This window comes from Alligator sinensis, unplaced genomic scaffold, assembly GCF_000455745.1.
Source record: "Alligator sinensis unplaced genomic scaffold, ASM45574v1 scaffold12_1, whole genome shotgun sequence".
Lineage (NCBI taxonomy): Eukaryota > Metazoa > Chordata > Crocodylia > Alligatoridae > Alligator > Alligator sinensis.
This window is the reverse complement of record NW_005841973.1, coordinates 2,698,812-2,716,948: the sequence shown is the minus strand read 5'-3', so window position 1 is coordinate 2,716,948 and position 18,137 is coordinate 2,698,812. Positions and strand designations below refer to the sequence as shown.

Below are 18,137 nucleotides of genomic sequence, written 5' to 3'. Positions count from 1 at the left end.
CCGCGTGTTAGGGGGACAGGCTGGGCTGGCTGGCACAATGCCGCTACATGAGGCTGGGGACTCAGGTGGGAGCGCAGGGAGCCACACGCTATGGGGCTGGGCCAGCCCTGCTGCCACGTGGGGCAGAGCATGGGAGCTGCATGCTATGGGGCCAGGCTGTGCCGGCTCTGCATGCTGCAGCCACATTTGGCTCCAGGGACCACCCCCCACCTCTCCCCACATGCCCCCACCATCCCCCCCTATACCCCCCCCCCCACAAACCCCCCCCCAACCATACCCACACCCCCCCTCCCTATACACACCCCCCCACCCACATACCAACTCCCCACACACCCCACCATACTCACACCCCACACTCCCCTATACATACCCCATCTACCATACCCACACCCCACACACACACACACACACACCCATAAACCCCAGCCTCCACCATACCCATACCCCACACACACTCCCATCCCTATACACAGCCACCCACACCCCACCACACATGCACACATACTCCCCAACCACACACATCCCTACCTCCCAACACAATATATAAGAGTGAGTAAGACTTTATTTTGAGCTATTAGGTGATCCCCTCTATATATGCTATACAAATGCATGTAAATCAGGGCAAAAATAACTTTTGAAAAAAAAATCAAATAAAAGTAGATGTTTGATTTTTAACATATGATTTAAGTTTTCTTTCCAGTTCCAAGATGGCAATCCTCTCCCTCCTCCCCACTCCCAGAAGGGGTACTTCTGGGGGGAGGGGGTGGGCATGGATTTCCATTCGGAAAGGTCCCAAGATGGCAGCCACTTGCCAAGGGGCAAAGCTACCCTTGCGCCTGGCAGCTCATTAAACTCCTTAAGCAGTCCTCCAGCCAAAATCACTGCCCACCCCTGCCCTAGACTCTTGAAACCAAAGCCCCATGGGGGGTAAGCCTTTTTGCAAACTCCCCATGTGGCTTGAAGAAAGGAAAGGTGAGTAAAGCAAATCCCTCCCAACCCCAGCTCAGCTGCATGCTCATTAATCCTTAACTAAAACCCTTTTCTAATTACAGGCCTTCAACCCATGAAAGGTTAATCCAGGGAACCTGGCAGGGACGGCTACTGAGCCCAGCAGCGTCCTCATCTTCCCTGCTGTTACCTGCGGCAGGGCGCAGGGTGGATCTTGGTGTCCCTGGCTCTGTGCCTTGTAACTGGGCATGAGGGTTTGAAGTGGTGATTTTGGGGAATCCTGAATGCAGGGGATTGGAGGTCCTGCCCCACTCCTGTATTCCTATGATGCCATGTAGACAGGTCACGTTGACCTGCAGCTAAGTGAGACGGTGCTAGGCAGGGGAATATGATTCCAGTAGTTACTTATTGCAGAGAATGGAGCAAGAGCTTCCAGGACCAGACCCAAACCTCCTCGACAGTGGGGTCCAAGAGGGCAGGAAGTAACTACCTGACTCGGTGAAGCAGAGCCCGCGGGACACGACACGGGCTCTTCTCTTCTGCAGGCCAAAGGTTACCCGCACTTCAGCTCCCGAGTGAAAACTGCAATGGCCATTGCTGTGCGTGTTACCGCTGCACATGATGACCGCCGCTTTCATTCACATCCCAAGCCTTAAAAGCAAGGTGCTTTTTGCCATTAAGACACAGGCAGCAGCAGCAGACCACGTGCTGATTCTGTAGCTGTTCAGTGAAACTAATGCAGGTGTAGGCAAAGCTTATCGACTCTGCCGTAGCCCTGATCTCACCTCTGCGGCATGACCCCCAGGACACGATCCAGTGCGGAGGAGGTGCATAATGCTCTGGAGAAGATGTAAAGCAAGGGTTTGATTTTAATTAAATAGGAAAGTAGAGGAAACATGCAGTAATTAAGTGGGTTTTTTTGATTCACACCAAAGCTCTAGGTAAGGAACGCAGAATTGAAGGCTGCAGGCGGATGTCACCAAAGGGGCAGAGTTAAGGCTGTTTTGGCAGCACAAAGAATCATAAAAAATGAGGGTTGGAAGGGACCTCAGGGGGTCACATCTGCTCCGAACAGGACCAGCCCCAACTATATCATCACATGTGTTTATGAATCTCTGGTTAAGAGGCTCCCATTAATTTTCTCCTCCAGTTCTGTGCATTGTCAGAAGAACACGGCTGAGAAATGATCTGTGAGGAGATGTGATGGAGCATGTTCAAAGCTGCTTGTTCGTTCCAGGTGAGTGGCATCCGAAGCCACGGGTCAAAGGGAGTTGCTAAAGGTCAATACACTGCAGCTCTCCGGACATCTGCAAGTCGCCTACTTCCAGGCTGGCAAGACAGAAATGTGCAGGGGGACGTAATGCCATTTAAATCCCTGGCCGTGGTTCTCCAGGGCTCATCATATCTCCCTTTAGTAGTCCACACAGCATGCAAGAGGGGTGTCAGGACTACCTATAAGTAATCCTGTCCACTTCAATACAAGACCCCCCTTCTCCAAAGCTGGCCCAGCCACTGGCCACCTCGACCTACACAAGGGAGGTTCAACCTTGACTGTATCTATTTTAATTTCTCCCCAGCATTTTGCCAGTCTGCCCAGCAGAGTTGAGATCAGTGCCTGCCACCATATCACGGCAAATCTGTGCTCGCTGACCTCCTTTTTTCTTGGTTAAGCTTGGAAGTAAAACTAATGTAGAAGGTCATCGACTGTGGGCGTTACATGGGAGAAGAGCAAGATGCTCAGCTCTAACGGAGCTCCTGGTTCGAAACTGGGACTGCTACAAACCAAGTCTCTCGAGGTTTCCACTAGATATGCAGATTTGAGTGTGTTGCACCCATGCCTCAGCGCTCAGCCTGCCCTACCTCAACACGTGAGCAACTACACTGCAATCCCCCTTACAGTAATCTCACCAAGATGCCAGGCAGCATATCCAGTGATTCTTTAGGCTGCCGTAAGACGAGCCACTTTATGATGCCTCCCCACTGAACTATAGGAGAATGTATCTGCCTTCCTAGGCACGCAGAGCAGCATTTTGGGAAGGCCTGGGAGGACTAGCCACACATGTGGTTTAGTGGATCCTCACAGCCCCGTGGGTGGGTTACCAAGCTAAGTGAGAGCAGACCAGGCTCTACCTCTTATCAAGCTTGCTAGTCTAGGCTGAAGGCACTGCTAAACCCAGGCAAGCGGATTTGGGTGGGGAAAGGGTTGGCAAACCCTGATTATGAGCCCAGGGTAACTGCAGTGCAGACACAGCTTGACTATTCAAGGCCATGTTTCCTCTTGGGTAAGAACATCGGTTGGATGAAAAGCTGCCCCTTTATCCAGCAACCCCAAAGGACAGACTCCTGTGGGAGGTGGATGAGGCCCTTTCTGACCAGAGCACATACTCCTTTTCCCAAATAAAGGAGTGTAGCTGTGATTATTTGCCCAGTCGACCCGCACTGCTCAGGGAGATACCATGCCCACTTTACCTGGACTCAGGCACCACAGGCTTTTCCTGCTTACCTCTACCCATGAAAGCTCAGGTATACATAGGCAGGCAAGGTTGTTTGAGTAGAGGTGATATCTTTTATTAGTTGGAAAAAAGCACACCCAAAAGTTTGCTAAGAACTTTTTTCCAACGACTCAGTCGGTCTAATAAAAGATATCACCTCTAGCCAAAGAACCTGGCATGCCTGTGTCCTTAGACCGACACGCCAACAGCCAAAAACCCAGCAGGTATGCACAGGATTTGTATTTATGATGACTTATCTTGGGGAACACTCAGGCAGTGGCTTTGTTAGGATAAAACTAGAACCCCATTGCATGGAAAATCAAAGTTCAAACGCACCAGCCTTCCTGACCTGTGGCTTAGAAACAGATCCCGAATACCCAGCCCCAGCCTGCTGCCCTGCACTCATCTATGGCCCCCGTATGAGCAGGGCTTACGTGAGAACCAGAGGCGCCAACAAAGGATTTCATTTCAAGTCTCACTCTGCATCCAAAGGCCTGGACCCTGACCTGGATCCACAGCAGCTGTTGCAGCTAATCACACCCCCGGCTCCGGCAGCCCAAGCAATGAGTGAGTGGAAGGAAGTCTCCCTCCGCCTCCTACAGAGAGGGACCTCCGGCATGCTTCATCCAAAAATAAAGTCCTCAAGTTCTCTGCGGCCCTGGCATTTCGTTGCCCTCGTCTGGGATGTCAGTGGTTCTTGCGGCCCAACCTGACCGGCTTTCTTCTTGAAGGGGAGACCCCCAGGAAACCTCCAGGCCATGCAGCGGAGCTCATGATGGAGGAGCTGGTTCTTTACCAGTCCGTGTGTCTGCACCAGGGCTGGCAGATGGGGCGCTCCCGAGCAGACACAACCGCTCCAGGCCACTTGTGGATGGTGAAAAGCAACAGGGAGGCATTGGCAGACAGTAGCTCGGGGGGATCCAACTCACTACACCCCACGGGATGCACAAGCCACCTCTGGTGGCAAGCCAGTAGCTTGCCAGCACAGCTGCCAGATGTGCTCACAGCCCCGTTTATCCTGCTGTCGATTTTAGTTGCCAAAGGCAAATGAAGGCCCTGCATTTGGTGGCAGGCAGGGGAGTGAGCTTCACCCCCTGGGCTCTGGCAGCCACACGGACGAGCGCTGCAGGCCGTAATTTAACCATTTAGTCCAGGGGCCACCACTTGGCCAGCCCTGTTCTTGCAGACGCTATGCAACGGGGGCAAGGAAGGGAGTTCAGTGATAACCCCCTCTATCCTGTTAATTCAATGCAGCAGCTGACCCACCTGTTGCCCTCGTGGCTCCACGTCGTGGCTCCCGTGAGTAAGAAATGTTCACACCCCTGTATTTTATGATGCACTGAAAACATTTCCTTAGCTACAGGCCATGGGTTGAAGCGACTGCGCCAGGGCCAGAGGCAGGGCTGGGCCGTTATGGCGCCTTGCTCCACCTGTGCCAAAGCATGTCTACAGTCAACACAGCTCTTGGTCCCTGATCCCTCAGGCTAGGGTCCAAAGCAACCAGCCCTCCCTCCTGGGATGGCTCAATGGGCTGTTCTGTGAACCTGGCAGACATCAAGCCTGCATTAAGTTTGCAAAGTGCCTTACAGCTACGAGTCCAAGGCATGCTATAAATTATCCCACAGCCTCCCCAAGTACCACCCTCATCCCTTTTCCGGTCTGCTGCTCTGCTTCCTGCTCCCTGCCCTATCTGCCACTATGCTTCCAGGTGCACCACCCCTGCCTTCCAGTGCCATAGCTGTGACCGTGCCTTACAAAGTAACTTCCAGTGCCATAGCTGATACTGATAAGGAATTTATTTAAGAGAAATGAGGTTTGTTAAACCCCTCAGAAAGTCCCCGTAAGAAGTCTGCTGAGATTTAACCAAATCTGCTTTCAAAACAGATGCAGTTAAAACCAATCCAGTGTCTAATCTCTGACAGAAGCCATAACTCTCTCCTCCTGCACAGGTCTCCCCAAGCTCTCAGTCATTTTTACTGCTGCCCCTGGATCTTTTTTTTCTCTCTGATCGGTCTATTTTTCTAAAGATGCATTGATCAGAAAGGAACGTGCTCCTGGGTGAGGCTCTGCACACAGGAAAGAGAGGTTCCCTGGAATGGATTAGGAATGGCTGAGTGAGGACAAGTGAACAAGAAGCTCCCAAAAGACTGAGCAAGGGAAAGGCCACAATGAACAGACGCATTTGGCTAACCGCAGCACACTCAAAGCACCAACCGAATGCATTAGGAGACCCTGGCGTCCACACCTGCCAGCCGAATGGAGCAGAAGAGACATGCAGATGTGGGCAGGGATCATTTAAAAAGTGTGAGGAAGTGGGGAACAGGATTTGCACGCCCACAACACAATCAGAGGCTCAACCATGACACTGTGCCACGTGCTTGGCTAGGAGCGTAGCAGGTTTGAAGGGAGGGATCGTCACAAACGAGTTAAAGCAATTAGACATTCACAACTGGGAGGGGGCAGGGAGGGAGACTGGGGTAAGACACTTCAGAAATATCGATGCGCTCCAAAATCCCATACCCAGGGGCAGCAAAGCACCTCCCTGCATACTTTTCACAATCACTACCGAGTTATACCTCTACACCCCAGTGACAACAGCAAGTGTCATTAAAGAGTCGGGGACACACAAGCCCAGAAGGGGGAACAGACTTACCAGACCCACGTAAGTTGGTTTGTGGCACAAGCGAGACCAGACCCACAGACTGGGCTCCCCGTCCTGGGCTTTAGCCACAGGACTTCTGTTCCCCCTTCGCCCCCACCCCACACTTCATCTGAGCCAAGACTGGAAGTATGTCTAAGGTGGGGACACAGCTTGGTTGCAGATCTACTGTGGTCCCTGGAGTGGGACTATAAGGGCAGCTTGTGCAGTCCACACTCCCAGTGCTACTGACCTGGGTTTCTGAGAAGGCTCTTTGGTGTCCTTCGAGCTAAACCAGCTGGTCTTGCTCTTCTCTTCTCCTCCAGCCACCACCTGAGACGCCTGGGTGGTTCCCTGCTTCTCCCCCAAGCTCTTCTCCCCTGCATCTGCCTTGCCTCTGTGGTGGAAGAGGCCACCTTTTGCCTTCTTGTCTTCCTTCCTGCCTTCCTCGAGAGGTTTGTCTTTCGCAGGCTCTGCAGAGAAGACCATCGGTGTGGCGATCTGCACAGGCTTGCTCTCTATGCGCCCACCTTCTTCCATCCGAGCTCGGCCGAGGTGGTTGTTGAGGGTGACGGCTTTGGTTGAGACCTTGAGCTCCTCTTGCAATACCAAGCTAGGAGGAGAGGGAATGAATCTGGGCTCTTCCTTCGGCTGCGTCTTCTCGAAGCTGCTGCCTCTCCACGACGGCTCTTGAGAGTCGGGAGGGAAGGGGATGGGGCTGAAGCCCTCCTCGGGCCTTTTGGCAACATTTTGTAGAGGCACGGACAGAGGCAAGGAGCTTCGCTGGGCAGACATGGGGCTCTTTGGTGTGGGTTCGTCGCTGTAAACGTGGCTTCCATTGATGCAAAGAGAGGACCTGGAGACCGGCTCGTTCTTTGGCTTCAGGCTTTGGATGGATTTCGACTCGGGTACCGTGCTGACCTGGGAGACTTCATCGCTGAATGCTCGCTTGTGGGTCAGTTTTGGAGAAGGCAGATAGTCTTTCGCTGGAAGAGAAAAAGAGGCAGGAATGAGACTGTTTGCCTGGAAGAACCAGGGTCAAACAGCAACATCACCAGGCCAGGCAGGAATTTTTCCCCCCCTACGGACACCGTGTGGCCTGACGGAGGGGTTTTGAGTCTTCCTCTGAAGAACTGGATGCTGGACACAGCTAGACTAAGCTTTGACTAAGGTACAGGGTTGTTCTCCTACCAGCGTCAGATGCCTGGCTGGGCTGGCTCTGTGTGTGTGTGCGCACAGAGGTATCATCCTCTCCCTAGGATCCTCTAAGCTTGCACTAACCTAGCAGTTTTGCTGTCTGCTGTTGCAGTGGGAGATCACTGGCACTGCCTTCATCTCCCCTGCTTTTTACCTGCTACATGGGTTTCTTTTCGGCGGCTCTAATGTACACAAGGGGCCGGAGGGCATCATTTTTAGGACTTGTTGGAGAAATGGTTGCCTACGAATGCGAGAGACTGTGCTCAGAGGCTAAGGAGCCTCTTTCTAGTCCTGTCTTCTGCGGATCGTAATGAAGTCACCATAAGCTGTGCATGATCCTGCCTTAGGCAGGGGGCTGGACTGGATGACCTCCGGAGGTCCCGATCTCTCTATGATTTCTATGACGATGATGGTAATTGGGGCATGAGCACATTGCCAAACAAGTGACATCATTTCCTCAACTGGGCAGATTGTATAAGAGGATAAAACCCCAGTAAGAGAGGCGAGCAACTCTCCAAAAGGATCATAAGTGGATTTGTGCTGAGGTGTGGGTTATATGTATTAGGGAGGAAATGTTCCTCTAGGACCCACACAATACATTACACTACTGCGGTGCGGAGAATGGTGATGGTTTTTAGGAGGCTGCCACACAGGATGGGGAAATGTGACGGCACTTTTCTGTGCATTTGTTCCTATTTCCAGGTCATGCAGCAGCTGAATACACCCAGCAGGTTTCTATCATTAGAAAATCCAGAAACGAGAACGGCATGGCGTGAAACGGGGCACATCAGAGCGATCTCCCCATTCAATGGGGATTCACAGATCTCCCCGCTGAGGGGCATACGCCGCACACGGGGATCAAAGCTGCTGTCACACACATCCTTATCTCAGGGAAAAACAATAAAACGATGCAGGAACCCCATGCCAAAAGAGTCACCGCTGTTCAGCCATGGGGCTTTGTGCATCTGGGTACTGACCTAGCACGGGAATATCCAAATTGCCAGTGCCCAGCCAACTTAACCATTTGTGGCTAACTCGATCGTTCGGCTGTAGGCCATCACGGGAAGCTAACACACCGCAACAGCCATTGCTTTGCTCACCGCCCCCTCCCATGGGCCAAGAGCACCCCTAAACAGGGGTCAGCCTGAGAGCTCAGCACCTGCAGGCTCCATTGTACGGGCCTGCTCTGTTCAAGGCTGGGAAGCAATCACAGGCTTGAGATCTGCTTTAAATGGGCAGCATGGATTTCCCTGCTCCTGGGGTATCTCCATGCCCAGCCTAGCACCCATCCTTCATGCCTACATGCCCCTCGAGGGGAAAAGGCGTGATGCAGGACACGCTCTCTGTAGCAAGCTGTTTAGCTAATAGGTCCTAATGCCCCCCGCCCCCCTCCCCTTTTTTATTTTAATAAAGGTGACCAAAAAGCTGTATCCTCTTACCAGAGCGCTCTGTGGACAGACTGCTGTGCCTGCTGGGGGATTTGGTTACCTCGGGAGCATTAATGCTTATGCCGAAGTTGTTTGCCAAGCTGCTGCTAGCAGAGGAGATGGTGCTGTCGGAGCCCAGGGAGGTGTTGGACTGAGTGAGGGATGATTTGCGGAGCTTGTTCTTCAAGAAAAACCCCTTGGCTTTGGATTTCTTGCCCCCGAGGTCATAGTCCTCCACGTCGAGGGCTCCCATGCTGCTGGGGATGATGGCGGAGGCGGACTCCAGGTCGTATTTCTTCTTCCCCTTCATCTTGTCCTTCAGCTTGCCGAAGGGCGACCGCGGCTTGTCCTTCATGGACAGGTCAAACATGCTGGCCGTCATGTTGTTACGGGTGAACTGGATTGTGACCTGGATCTCTCCTCGCTCCTTCTCCTTCTTCCCGGCCTTGGAGTGCAGCTTGTACCACCTGGAGTTTGAGAGGAGAGAAAAAAGTTTGTTATTTCCGAGAACCACAACTGAGTGAGCAAGTGCTAAGACCCAGGCTTGTCCACACGGCCAAGGACTATAGGAGCACGGACAGATCCAGTACGGGGCACCCTCTTTGACCTCTGATCCACCCAAAATGTAAAACCAAGTGCCTGGGGGAGAAGCGGCATTTCTATTCAGGCAGTGCAGAGAGAGGCAGTTGACTTTGTGGTTTATTAGCATCTCCCTGTTTCCTGCTAATCTCTCCCCACTCCACAAGTGCTAACAACCCGCTCTCCTTTATAATGGCCTTCATAGTCCACTATTCAAACTATCCTTCCTTCGGCGACTCTGCTGCAATAGCCCTTCCTGGGACCGTCTGTCTTCTATTTCACAGCCCCACATACAGTTTTTAGCTTGACCTAAAAACCTTAACCCAGGTGGGGTAATATTAATCCAGATGTAAAAATGATGATCAGTGAAGCATTGTCAAGACACTCAAGAAGGCTAGATTCTGTTTTATAAATACGACTAAGAGTATTTCCTGTCTAAGTGCAGGGGCGCTGGACCCGACAATCTTGTAAGATCCCTTCCAGCCCCTGACATCAATGCACATTTAACTATAATGACTACTGGACAAATGAGACAATATCTTTCAACTATTTTTTGCCCAGTTTGTTGGGGTTTTTTAATTTATATATACACTCTAGCAAATGAGTGCACTATAGTTTTATATACATTTAAATACATATATAGTAATATATTATATTTATATAACATATCAATATATAGCATAATGGTTTGTTACATAATATACTAATGCATAATGTGTGCATGAATATAATATATGCATAATATAGGAATTATGGGGCAGGGGGCTGGACTCGATTCATATATATCTCAATATATAATATAATATATGCATTATGGGGCAGGGGGCTGGACTCAATTAATATATTAAGATATATAATATAATATAATATATGCATTATGGGGCAGAGTGCTGGATTCAATTTATATATATCTATCAAAATATATAATATAATATATGCATTATGGGGCGGGGGGCTGGATTCAATTAATATATATATATCAAGATATATAATATAATATATGCATTATGGGGCAGGGGGCTAGACTCGATTAATGCATATATATTAATATATATAATATAATATATGCATAATATATGCATTATGGGGCAGGGGGCTGGAGTCAATGATCTTCCAAGGTCCCTTCCAGCCCTAATGTCTATGAAATGTCTATGAAAAATCTATATATTAATGCATCTGTGTAGTATTTTAATACATATATATGATATATTTATAACATAATTAGTTATATTTGTTTTTGCACCAGTCTTAAACTGAATAAACATAGTGCTAGGCTTGCACTTCTGTGGCACCACCAGTCCAACCGTCTTGGGTTTGGACAAGCAAATCGTCCCCCTCAGCCCCTGGCCAGGGAGACAACTTTTATCCACCCCCATTCCCTGTATGGACAAAGACCCGAAGAGGAAGACACTACCCCAAAGTCCTATAGCAACTTGTTGGCTGACCCGGTCTCCTACGCTTTGAGAACAAAGCACCATCCCTAGTCGCTGGAGAGGAGGAAACCCTTGCTTCTTCACAAGAGACGTCCCACCCCACATCCATATCACGGCTTCTCCTCGCACCAGGATGCTGTGCACAACCAGCTTACAGTACCTTCGTTTCCACCCTTGCTCACGAACCTGCCTTAGATAGTCCCATTCCCCCACCCCGTGCCTTCACCTCCTCCAGTCCCAGCCGCCGCTGCCCTGATTTCTTTTGCCGATCAGGATGGGAAACAAAAAAAGAGAAGTCCAATTTCTAGAGCTTGATTTGATTACAAAGCTCTTGGGATTCTCTCCTGCCCAGCTGCTAAGCAAGGGAGCGTGTTAATGGGTTGCTAATTGGCTATACATTGAATAGCCCAGATGTTCTAGGGAAACCCAGATGTTGCTCATTAAGGGCAGAGGTTCCTCAGACGCTCTGGGAAACCCAGCCCCAGATCGGGCAGGACCACAGGGCTGGAAGCCATCTCACCTGAGATGAAAAGCAAGACCCTCCGGCCAGGAGCCGGCCCCTGCGGGCGGGGGGCAGCTCGGATTCGAAAGAGCTTCGATTCGAAAGGGCAGCAGACAAGAGCCACCAGGTACAGGCGAAACAAGGACCAACAGCGCTGAGCATGGACAGGGGGCTCCCGATAGCATGGGAAATGCCACGCGTGTCCGAGGCATCCCACAGACACTCGGTCCGATTTACACATAGCAAGAAACCTGTTGCAGACCCCTCTGCCTCGTAAAACCCGCCTTGTAGTAACCGCCTGCGGAGATTCAGAGACGTGCACGCTGACACCATTTCCCAACCGGCCCCAAACTGCATTTGAAGGGTTATTTCCTGGGTTTTAGCTCTCAACCCACCTCCGGGTCCGTTCAGTAACGAAGCAACGGGAGCTGTGAGAGAGCCTCCGGCTGGGCACATCTTAAACGAGGACTAGGCAAGATGTGGTTTTAAAAAAAAAAAAAATCACACTTTGTGCATCTGATTGACTATCTAAGACTCACAAAGGTTCCTTCCTGATTAGGGCTTCGTTACTCTAATGGGGAAAATATAAGACAACTTCTAGTTATAATACATTAATTGCAAAGGGGGGAAAAAAAAAAAAAATCAGCACCCCTGAACAGACCAGCAAAAGCCCATCGGAGAAAATGAAGGGCTTGGAAACCCCGAAGTAAGGCTTCATTTGAAGAGGCTTAATACTGCCTCTGCCACCCCAGTACAAAGTCCCTTGGGGACTGACCCCAACCCCTCGTTTTTCCAGCTCACGAGGCCGGCTCAGCACTGCCTGCTTGGGGAGGGACCAGTGCCCAGCCCAGCGGCACAGCATGCGTCTCTGCAGGGCTGCATCCCTCCCTGGGAGGAGGGAGAGGAATGCCTGGCCCTGATCCCAAGACGGCCTGAGCCCTGCCAAATCCCACTGAGCTCGATGGCAGCAGGCCCCGCGTGCCCTCGGCCCAGCCACGCCAAACAAGGCGTCCTACAGCAGGGGCCTTGCTCTTGGCAGCCGGCTCCTGGGAGAGCTCCAAGCACAATGGCTCTGCAGGGACGCACCTCGCCGAGCGGGCTGGGCACACGCCCTCGCTGCTCCAAGCCAGGCTCCCACTAAAGAGCATGCACGGCCTGCGCCAGAAATGCAGCATGCTGCTCTCAAGGTCCGTGTTTGGAGATCCGTGGTACGAGGCCACCTCGAAGCTGCCTCCAGCTCTGGCGTGCATGGGAAACGGGCAGAGCCGTGCGCTCTGGGGATGCAAGGCAGACCTGCCTGAGATGTCTCCGCAGCAGCTCGCATCCAGGCCGTGGCACGGACCACGTTCAGGCACGCACGGGAGTCAGGTGGGGGCTGCTGCTACAAGGAGCAAGTAACCCCGCCTGGAGAAGGGCCCGGGATCCTCACCTCCAGCTCGAGGATGCCCCTACTCCCGATCAGGCTCCCTCTCCGGGTACCACCAACGTGATCGAGATGGGGAGGACGTGACGCAGACCTAGCCAGCTGGGCAAAAGCAGACAGGTCTCCCCAGAGCCTAATTTCCCCCCTCACTCCTCATCAGCTTTGCAGCCAGCTACGCCTTTCCCCGCAGCTCTGCCTGCTCCGTGGCTTCGTGTGCAGGTGAGAGCTAAACAGGAAAAAGAACAAGCCAGCAGGGCCAGATAGCACTGGCAGGGCCCGCGACACAGGTCCTGCCAGGCACTGTGCAACAGTCCCGGCAGCACGGGAGGGAAGAGAATGGCTCCAAACCCCCGACTTTGCCAACTTGAAGGGAGGTTGCTGGCAACAGCATGTGCAGTAGGCACTGAGCAGCACCTGCCAGTGAATGCAAAGCTTCCCATGGTCTCCCAGGGCTGGATGAGGATGTGAGGAACAGAGAATGCAATCTCTGTCCTGCACCTGGTGCTACCATCTGCACCCAGGCAGCTAAAGCACTTCTTTTTAAGGCGTGTGCACCTGCACCGCTTGCCCAGGGGGTGAGCTCTTCCGTGGCATTCGTATTTCTCCGCTGCGTTAGCAGCACGGGTGACATGCGATCAGGCCTCATAGGCTCTGAATAGGGCAATTCTGGATGGAACTAGTGCTAACTAAGCAGCCTGCAATCTTCCCTCTGCATTGGCCAGGGCCTGCGGCGTTTCAGCAGGGTACTGCCCAGCCAGCCCCTGCCTTTCAGGAGAGAGAAGTGCACTGAGATCACCCAAGTGATGGTGATGAGTGTTGCTCCCTGGTCAGTCTCCCAGCCCTGCTGATGCCTCCACGCTCCATCCCTCTCATGGTTTGGCAGGGGGGGTGGCAGCATTCGCCTCTTCTTGCCACGTTGGCACATTTTGCCCAAGCAACGGCTGCATTTCAGCAGTGCTGCAACTCCCCTCTGCCCCTCAGAGGGATGGCGGGTGTGAAGTAGGCAGAGATCCCCACCCCAGGCCTACTTCTTAAGGAGTTAGAATATGTGAACGTGCAGAATTTAAACTTCTCTTTGCAGAGAAAGTCGAACAGAGCTGCATTGCAACTTTAATGAGCCAGAGAGCCAAGCTGACAAGCTCAAAGTACAAGCGCCGCATTCCAGCAACCAGGGACGCTGCTGAGGAGGAGGAGACGGCAGAGGAAGCACGGTTGGGTTGGCACCATGAAGCAAGAAGTCCCTGCCTCTGGGCTTGTCTAGGGGGAAAATGCATGGTGCCCGACACTAGCCTCCCTCCGGGCCAGCGTACTGGATTTGCCAGGCACCTCGGTGGACAATGCACTGTAGCTTCAGGATGTTTCTTCTAAGGCTCCTCTCCCAATTCAAAAAGGCTCTGCTTTGCCTGAGTGGGTAGGTCAGCAGGTTCGAGCTCAGAGTTATGCTGAATGTACAATTAAGGAGTCCGCAGAGAGAAGTCACGAGGGCCAGCATGCTGAGAAGTCATGCCCCGTTCACAGTCCTCCACCTGCTTACAACGCACTTTCCCATACGGGCACCGGCAGTCCAGATGTGCCAGTGCTTTTCCTGATGCTGGCAGCACTGCCCAAGCTGCATCTGTCTGAGAAGGGTATCCCACAAGAGGCCCCAGACTGCATACGGAGGGGGTCACACATACAACGGTGTTACTCCCTAGCAAGTCAAGGATGTCATATTTCTGGGGGCAGTGACCTCTGACCCAGTGGCAGCCCCCTTATAATCCTGTCACTTGGGGATCCAGTCTCTAACCATCCCCTTCCTAGGGCAGGAGCCCCCCCAACCAAAGACCCGGGAGGGAGGGGAAAGGAGGGCTGCAGCCCCTTCTTACAATGCTTTGCAATTATCCCAGCGGGTCAAGCACCTGCAATTCTGCTCCCTTGCAAGGGCAGTGCCCCGACCAGCTCTCCTAAGGCATGGTGTTACTGATTTAAAATAGCTGTCGAAGATATGGTCCATGAGCCCATGGAGCCCTAACATCCATCCTGCAGAGCTGCCCGTGGGTCTCTGGTTAGACCAGGGGTGGGCAAAATACGGTCCATGGGCCGGATCAGGGATCCTCACCAGTCCACGGCAGGTCTCTTGGCCTCGCGTGGCTGCACGGTGCAGCTGGTCCCACTGCCCCCAGACGTGCAGCGGGACTGGGGCCTGCAACAGTTCACCAAAACTCCCTAAGCGGCCCTCCGGCTGAACTAATTGCTTACCCCTGGGTTAGACCCATGCACTACACGTGGCGTGCCCCAAACCAGTCCACGTGCCACAAGCAGCACACACGGGTCACAACATCTCACGCACCAAACCAGCCCTCCACACTGGATCCATCGCAAGGAGCCTGCCTGGCCCAAAGACCAGCCCCCAGAGCAAGGAAGTCTGCACAACCTGTCCAAGGAACGTGCCTGAGCTAACACCCCCACGACGGCAGACTCCACGGCAAACCCACCCGCCCAGCTAGGAATGCAGACCCTTGGACGCATCCGACACCTGCTGAGCCCATGTTTCTCAAACTTTTGATACCTCCAGCACACTTTTTTCTGGACTATAACTGGCAGCACACAGCACTCCCCAGTCTGGATCTGGTCTACGGGCCCAATCCTGCATGCGGTGCTAGCCCAGCTGGGGCTGGATTCCTCCATGCAAGGCCAGCACAGCTGGGGCCCCATCCAGCTGCGTAGGGATGGTGTAGCTGAAGCCTGATGCCTCCACATTGGGCTGGATGGGGCTCTGGCTGCGCCGGCCCTGTTTTGAAACCAGGACTCTTGGCAGAAATGCATAATCTGGTATGGACAGGAAAGGTGTCACAGGTCCAGCATGGATGCTCAAAGCTTTTTAATGCTCTTTAAATCACCAACCACAGAGGATTCAGCGCAATCCCTGCCTCAAGGTGCTGCTGTGTTTGCCCACAGGAGATGTGAGCATTCAGTCCATATAGGACAGGGCTAAAAGCGGAGCCAGGGGGCTGCCTGGGGTGTGACCATGTATCCCACCCACGTCCCGGGCAAGCTTACCAGCAAGGAGCAGAGGAGGTCAGTCGGTGGCAACGTGCTGGTCTGGAGACACTGCAGAGCCAGCTCGCCCGTCCCCAGCCTGGCTCATAGGACAGACCCCGGCCACAGGTAAATCCGTCCCGGCTCCAAACCTTCCCCTGGCTGCGCTCAGAGCTAGAAAGGACGTCAACAGGAAAGCCAGCGTGCGGTTTGTGTGTCTAAGGCTCCCCAAAGTCCAGGGCAGGTCAAAAGCCACATGTGGTTGTGTATGAGCTTGTCAATAGCTCACAGACCCACCGGGCTCACAAATACATTGCAGCTTAGCAGTTCAGGCAGGTCATTTTTGCAGTTCTGCTGACCTCCCTGGGCCTTGCTGCCTTCCTCCCCCCAAATATCTGCTGGCTTCATGTGGAAGAGCAATCACCAAACCGGTCAGCAATTAAAAGTCAGCCAAGAAATGCATCGGAGCCACAAAAGAACGACTCCAATGTGATGGTCAGAAGAGCGGCGTTGCCCAAGGATGGCGGGGGGGATGCTAGGAAGCGCTCTCGCGCTCTGAGGATGCTTCAGCACTCCCACAAGCTGCCACGGAGGCCGTGGGATCCCGTCACAATCAAAGGCTTGCACTGCGGTCTGGGGGTGCTTTTCCGACAGCAGATGGTCCTTTTAAATAGAGGGAGAGGAGGAGGGCAGGATTAACTAGGACCTTTTCTGAGTAAATAGCCTAACCCCACGGGAGGTTTTATTTTGGTGAACAATCGCTGCTCACACATTCCAAGGTAATATTAGTCGTTTAAGGCCTCCTGCAAGCCAGTATGTCTACGGACCCCGGGAAAAATGTAGGAGCAATTCCCGTGCACCTTCCAGGATGGCTACTGCTGTCTCTGGGGCGTTCGCAATGCTGTTCCTCGCTCTGGCGGAAAGAAAAGTCAGGTTGGAAAGACCCCAGCTTCCACGCTTCGCTGTCCGCTGATCCCTTCCAAACGAGCAGGACTGGGGGGTAACAGGAATGAAGCACAGCTGGAGCCCACTGCTTCCCAGCTGCTACGGGAGGCGAGCATGAAGTCCGTTTTGCTTCTAAGTTGAGCCCGGTTTCCAACTCTATGACCTCAGGAAAGTCAGATTTCCGACTGAAGTTTGCTTGTGAACCTGCTCAACAAGGGTTGTGTCAGAGGCAAACACGGCCTACAATAAAGTCCCTAAGGAAACAGCCCCGAACCAGCCCTGGGAGATGCATCAGGTGCATCGTTCTCCAGCACGGACGGCATCGGCTTTAGGAGTCTCGTGCACCTGATACAAGTCAGGAGGAGCTGGAGAGCAGCAGCCATGTGTGTTGGTGCCAGGCAGCCCACAGCAGCAGGAAACAGAGCAAGAGATAGCTCTTTCCTACTGATAGTACTTTTGCAAAGGGCATTTTCCAAAGAGGACGACACCCTTTCCGGCAGGGTAGGAACAAATGAAGCTCCTGCAGCCTCCCCATGGCCCAAATGAGTGCCCGCCCCAGGGGAAAGGGAACAGCACCGTGGCAATGGCAAAAACATGGACTGAGTTAACCCAGCGGCGGCAGGAGTCTGCCTGGGATGCTCTCTTCCTAGCTCTGCCACTGAGTAACTGTGTGACCTTTGGGAAGTTACTTCACCTCTGCCACCCGGAGACGGGCAGAGCAGTACCCTGGGTTTCACACAGGATGCCCTGCCCGGAGCCGGGGACGGCACTAGTTGCCTCCCGAGGGCCCTCCCCGCCCTGCGTGTCTACCACTGGAGTCAAGCGGTAGGATACACAAGTTCACGGGTAGCCTGGAGGTTTGGTCTCATCAGGATCTTCCAGCAGAGGCGTCGGCACAGGGACCCATACCAGGCCGTGGCTCCCGGGTGGACGGCACTTCACACATGTGCTAGCTTTGCTCCACAGCTCCCCCAGCACCTCTGGGAGATGCTCATGTGCACGATGCCTCCTGCCAGGTCCCCAGGAGTGCCTGGTCTCCAGCCCCTCCATGCTTTGTGATGCAGGATCGCTCCATGAATCGGTGCAGGATGGCGCCTGTTTGTTCTTCGCCCCCTCGGCTCCCTCCAATGCAATGCCCATCCCCAATGGATGCAAGCTCCCCACTGGCACCCCGTACTCTCCATGCGCTCTACAGCCCAAAAAATGTCTCTGGACACCACATTCGAGCAGCATCTCACCTAGCACATGCGAGCTAGCAAAAAACAGGGGTGAGGAAAAGCATAGAGAAAGAGAATGAGGAAGATCGGCCCTCCGCAGAGCCCCCGGGCAGAAACAGGCGGCGGGTGCCAAGAAGCCGTTAGGAAAACAGCAGCAGGTGAGTCAGGCCAAATCTTTCCGTGGACAGCAGGATGGAAACATGGTTTGGAGGAAACAGCGGCCAAAGAAAATAGGATTTTATGAGTGTGTTGCTCAGTTTGCAACAGGAGCTGGAAAGAGCTCAGCCTCATGGAAAGGATGTGGCAAACTGCGAGAGG

At 53.0% G+C, this 18,137-nt stretch overlaps 1 protein-coding gene across 1 annotated transcript in view; it reads right to left on the bottom strand.

Moving 5' to 3' along the window:
• RAB11FIP5 (RAB11 family interacting protein 5) overlaps positions 1–18,137 on the bottom strand; it is a 77,887-nt gene that overhangs the window by 32,448 nt on the left and 27,302 nt on the right. The window contains exons 2-3 of the mRNA XM_006020919.3: positions 8,715–9,169; positions 6,332–7,064 (exon numbers count right to left, since the gene is read on the bottom strand). Of these exons, the coding sequence (XP_006020981.1) occupies positions 6,332–7,064; positions 8,715–9,169 (1,188 nt within the window). The remainder of the gene's footprint in view (positions 1–6,331; positions 7,065–8,714; positions 9,170–18,137) is intronic.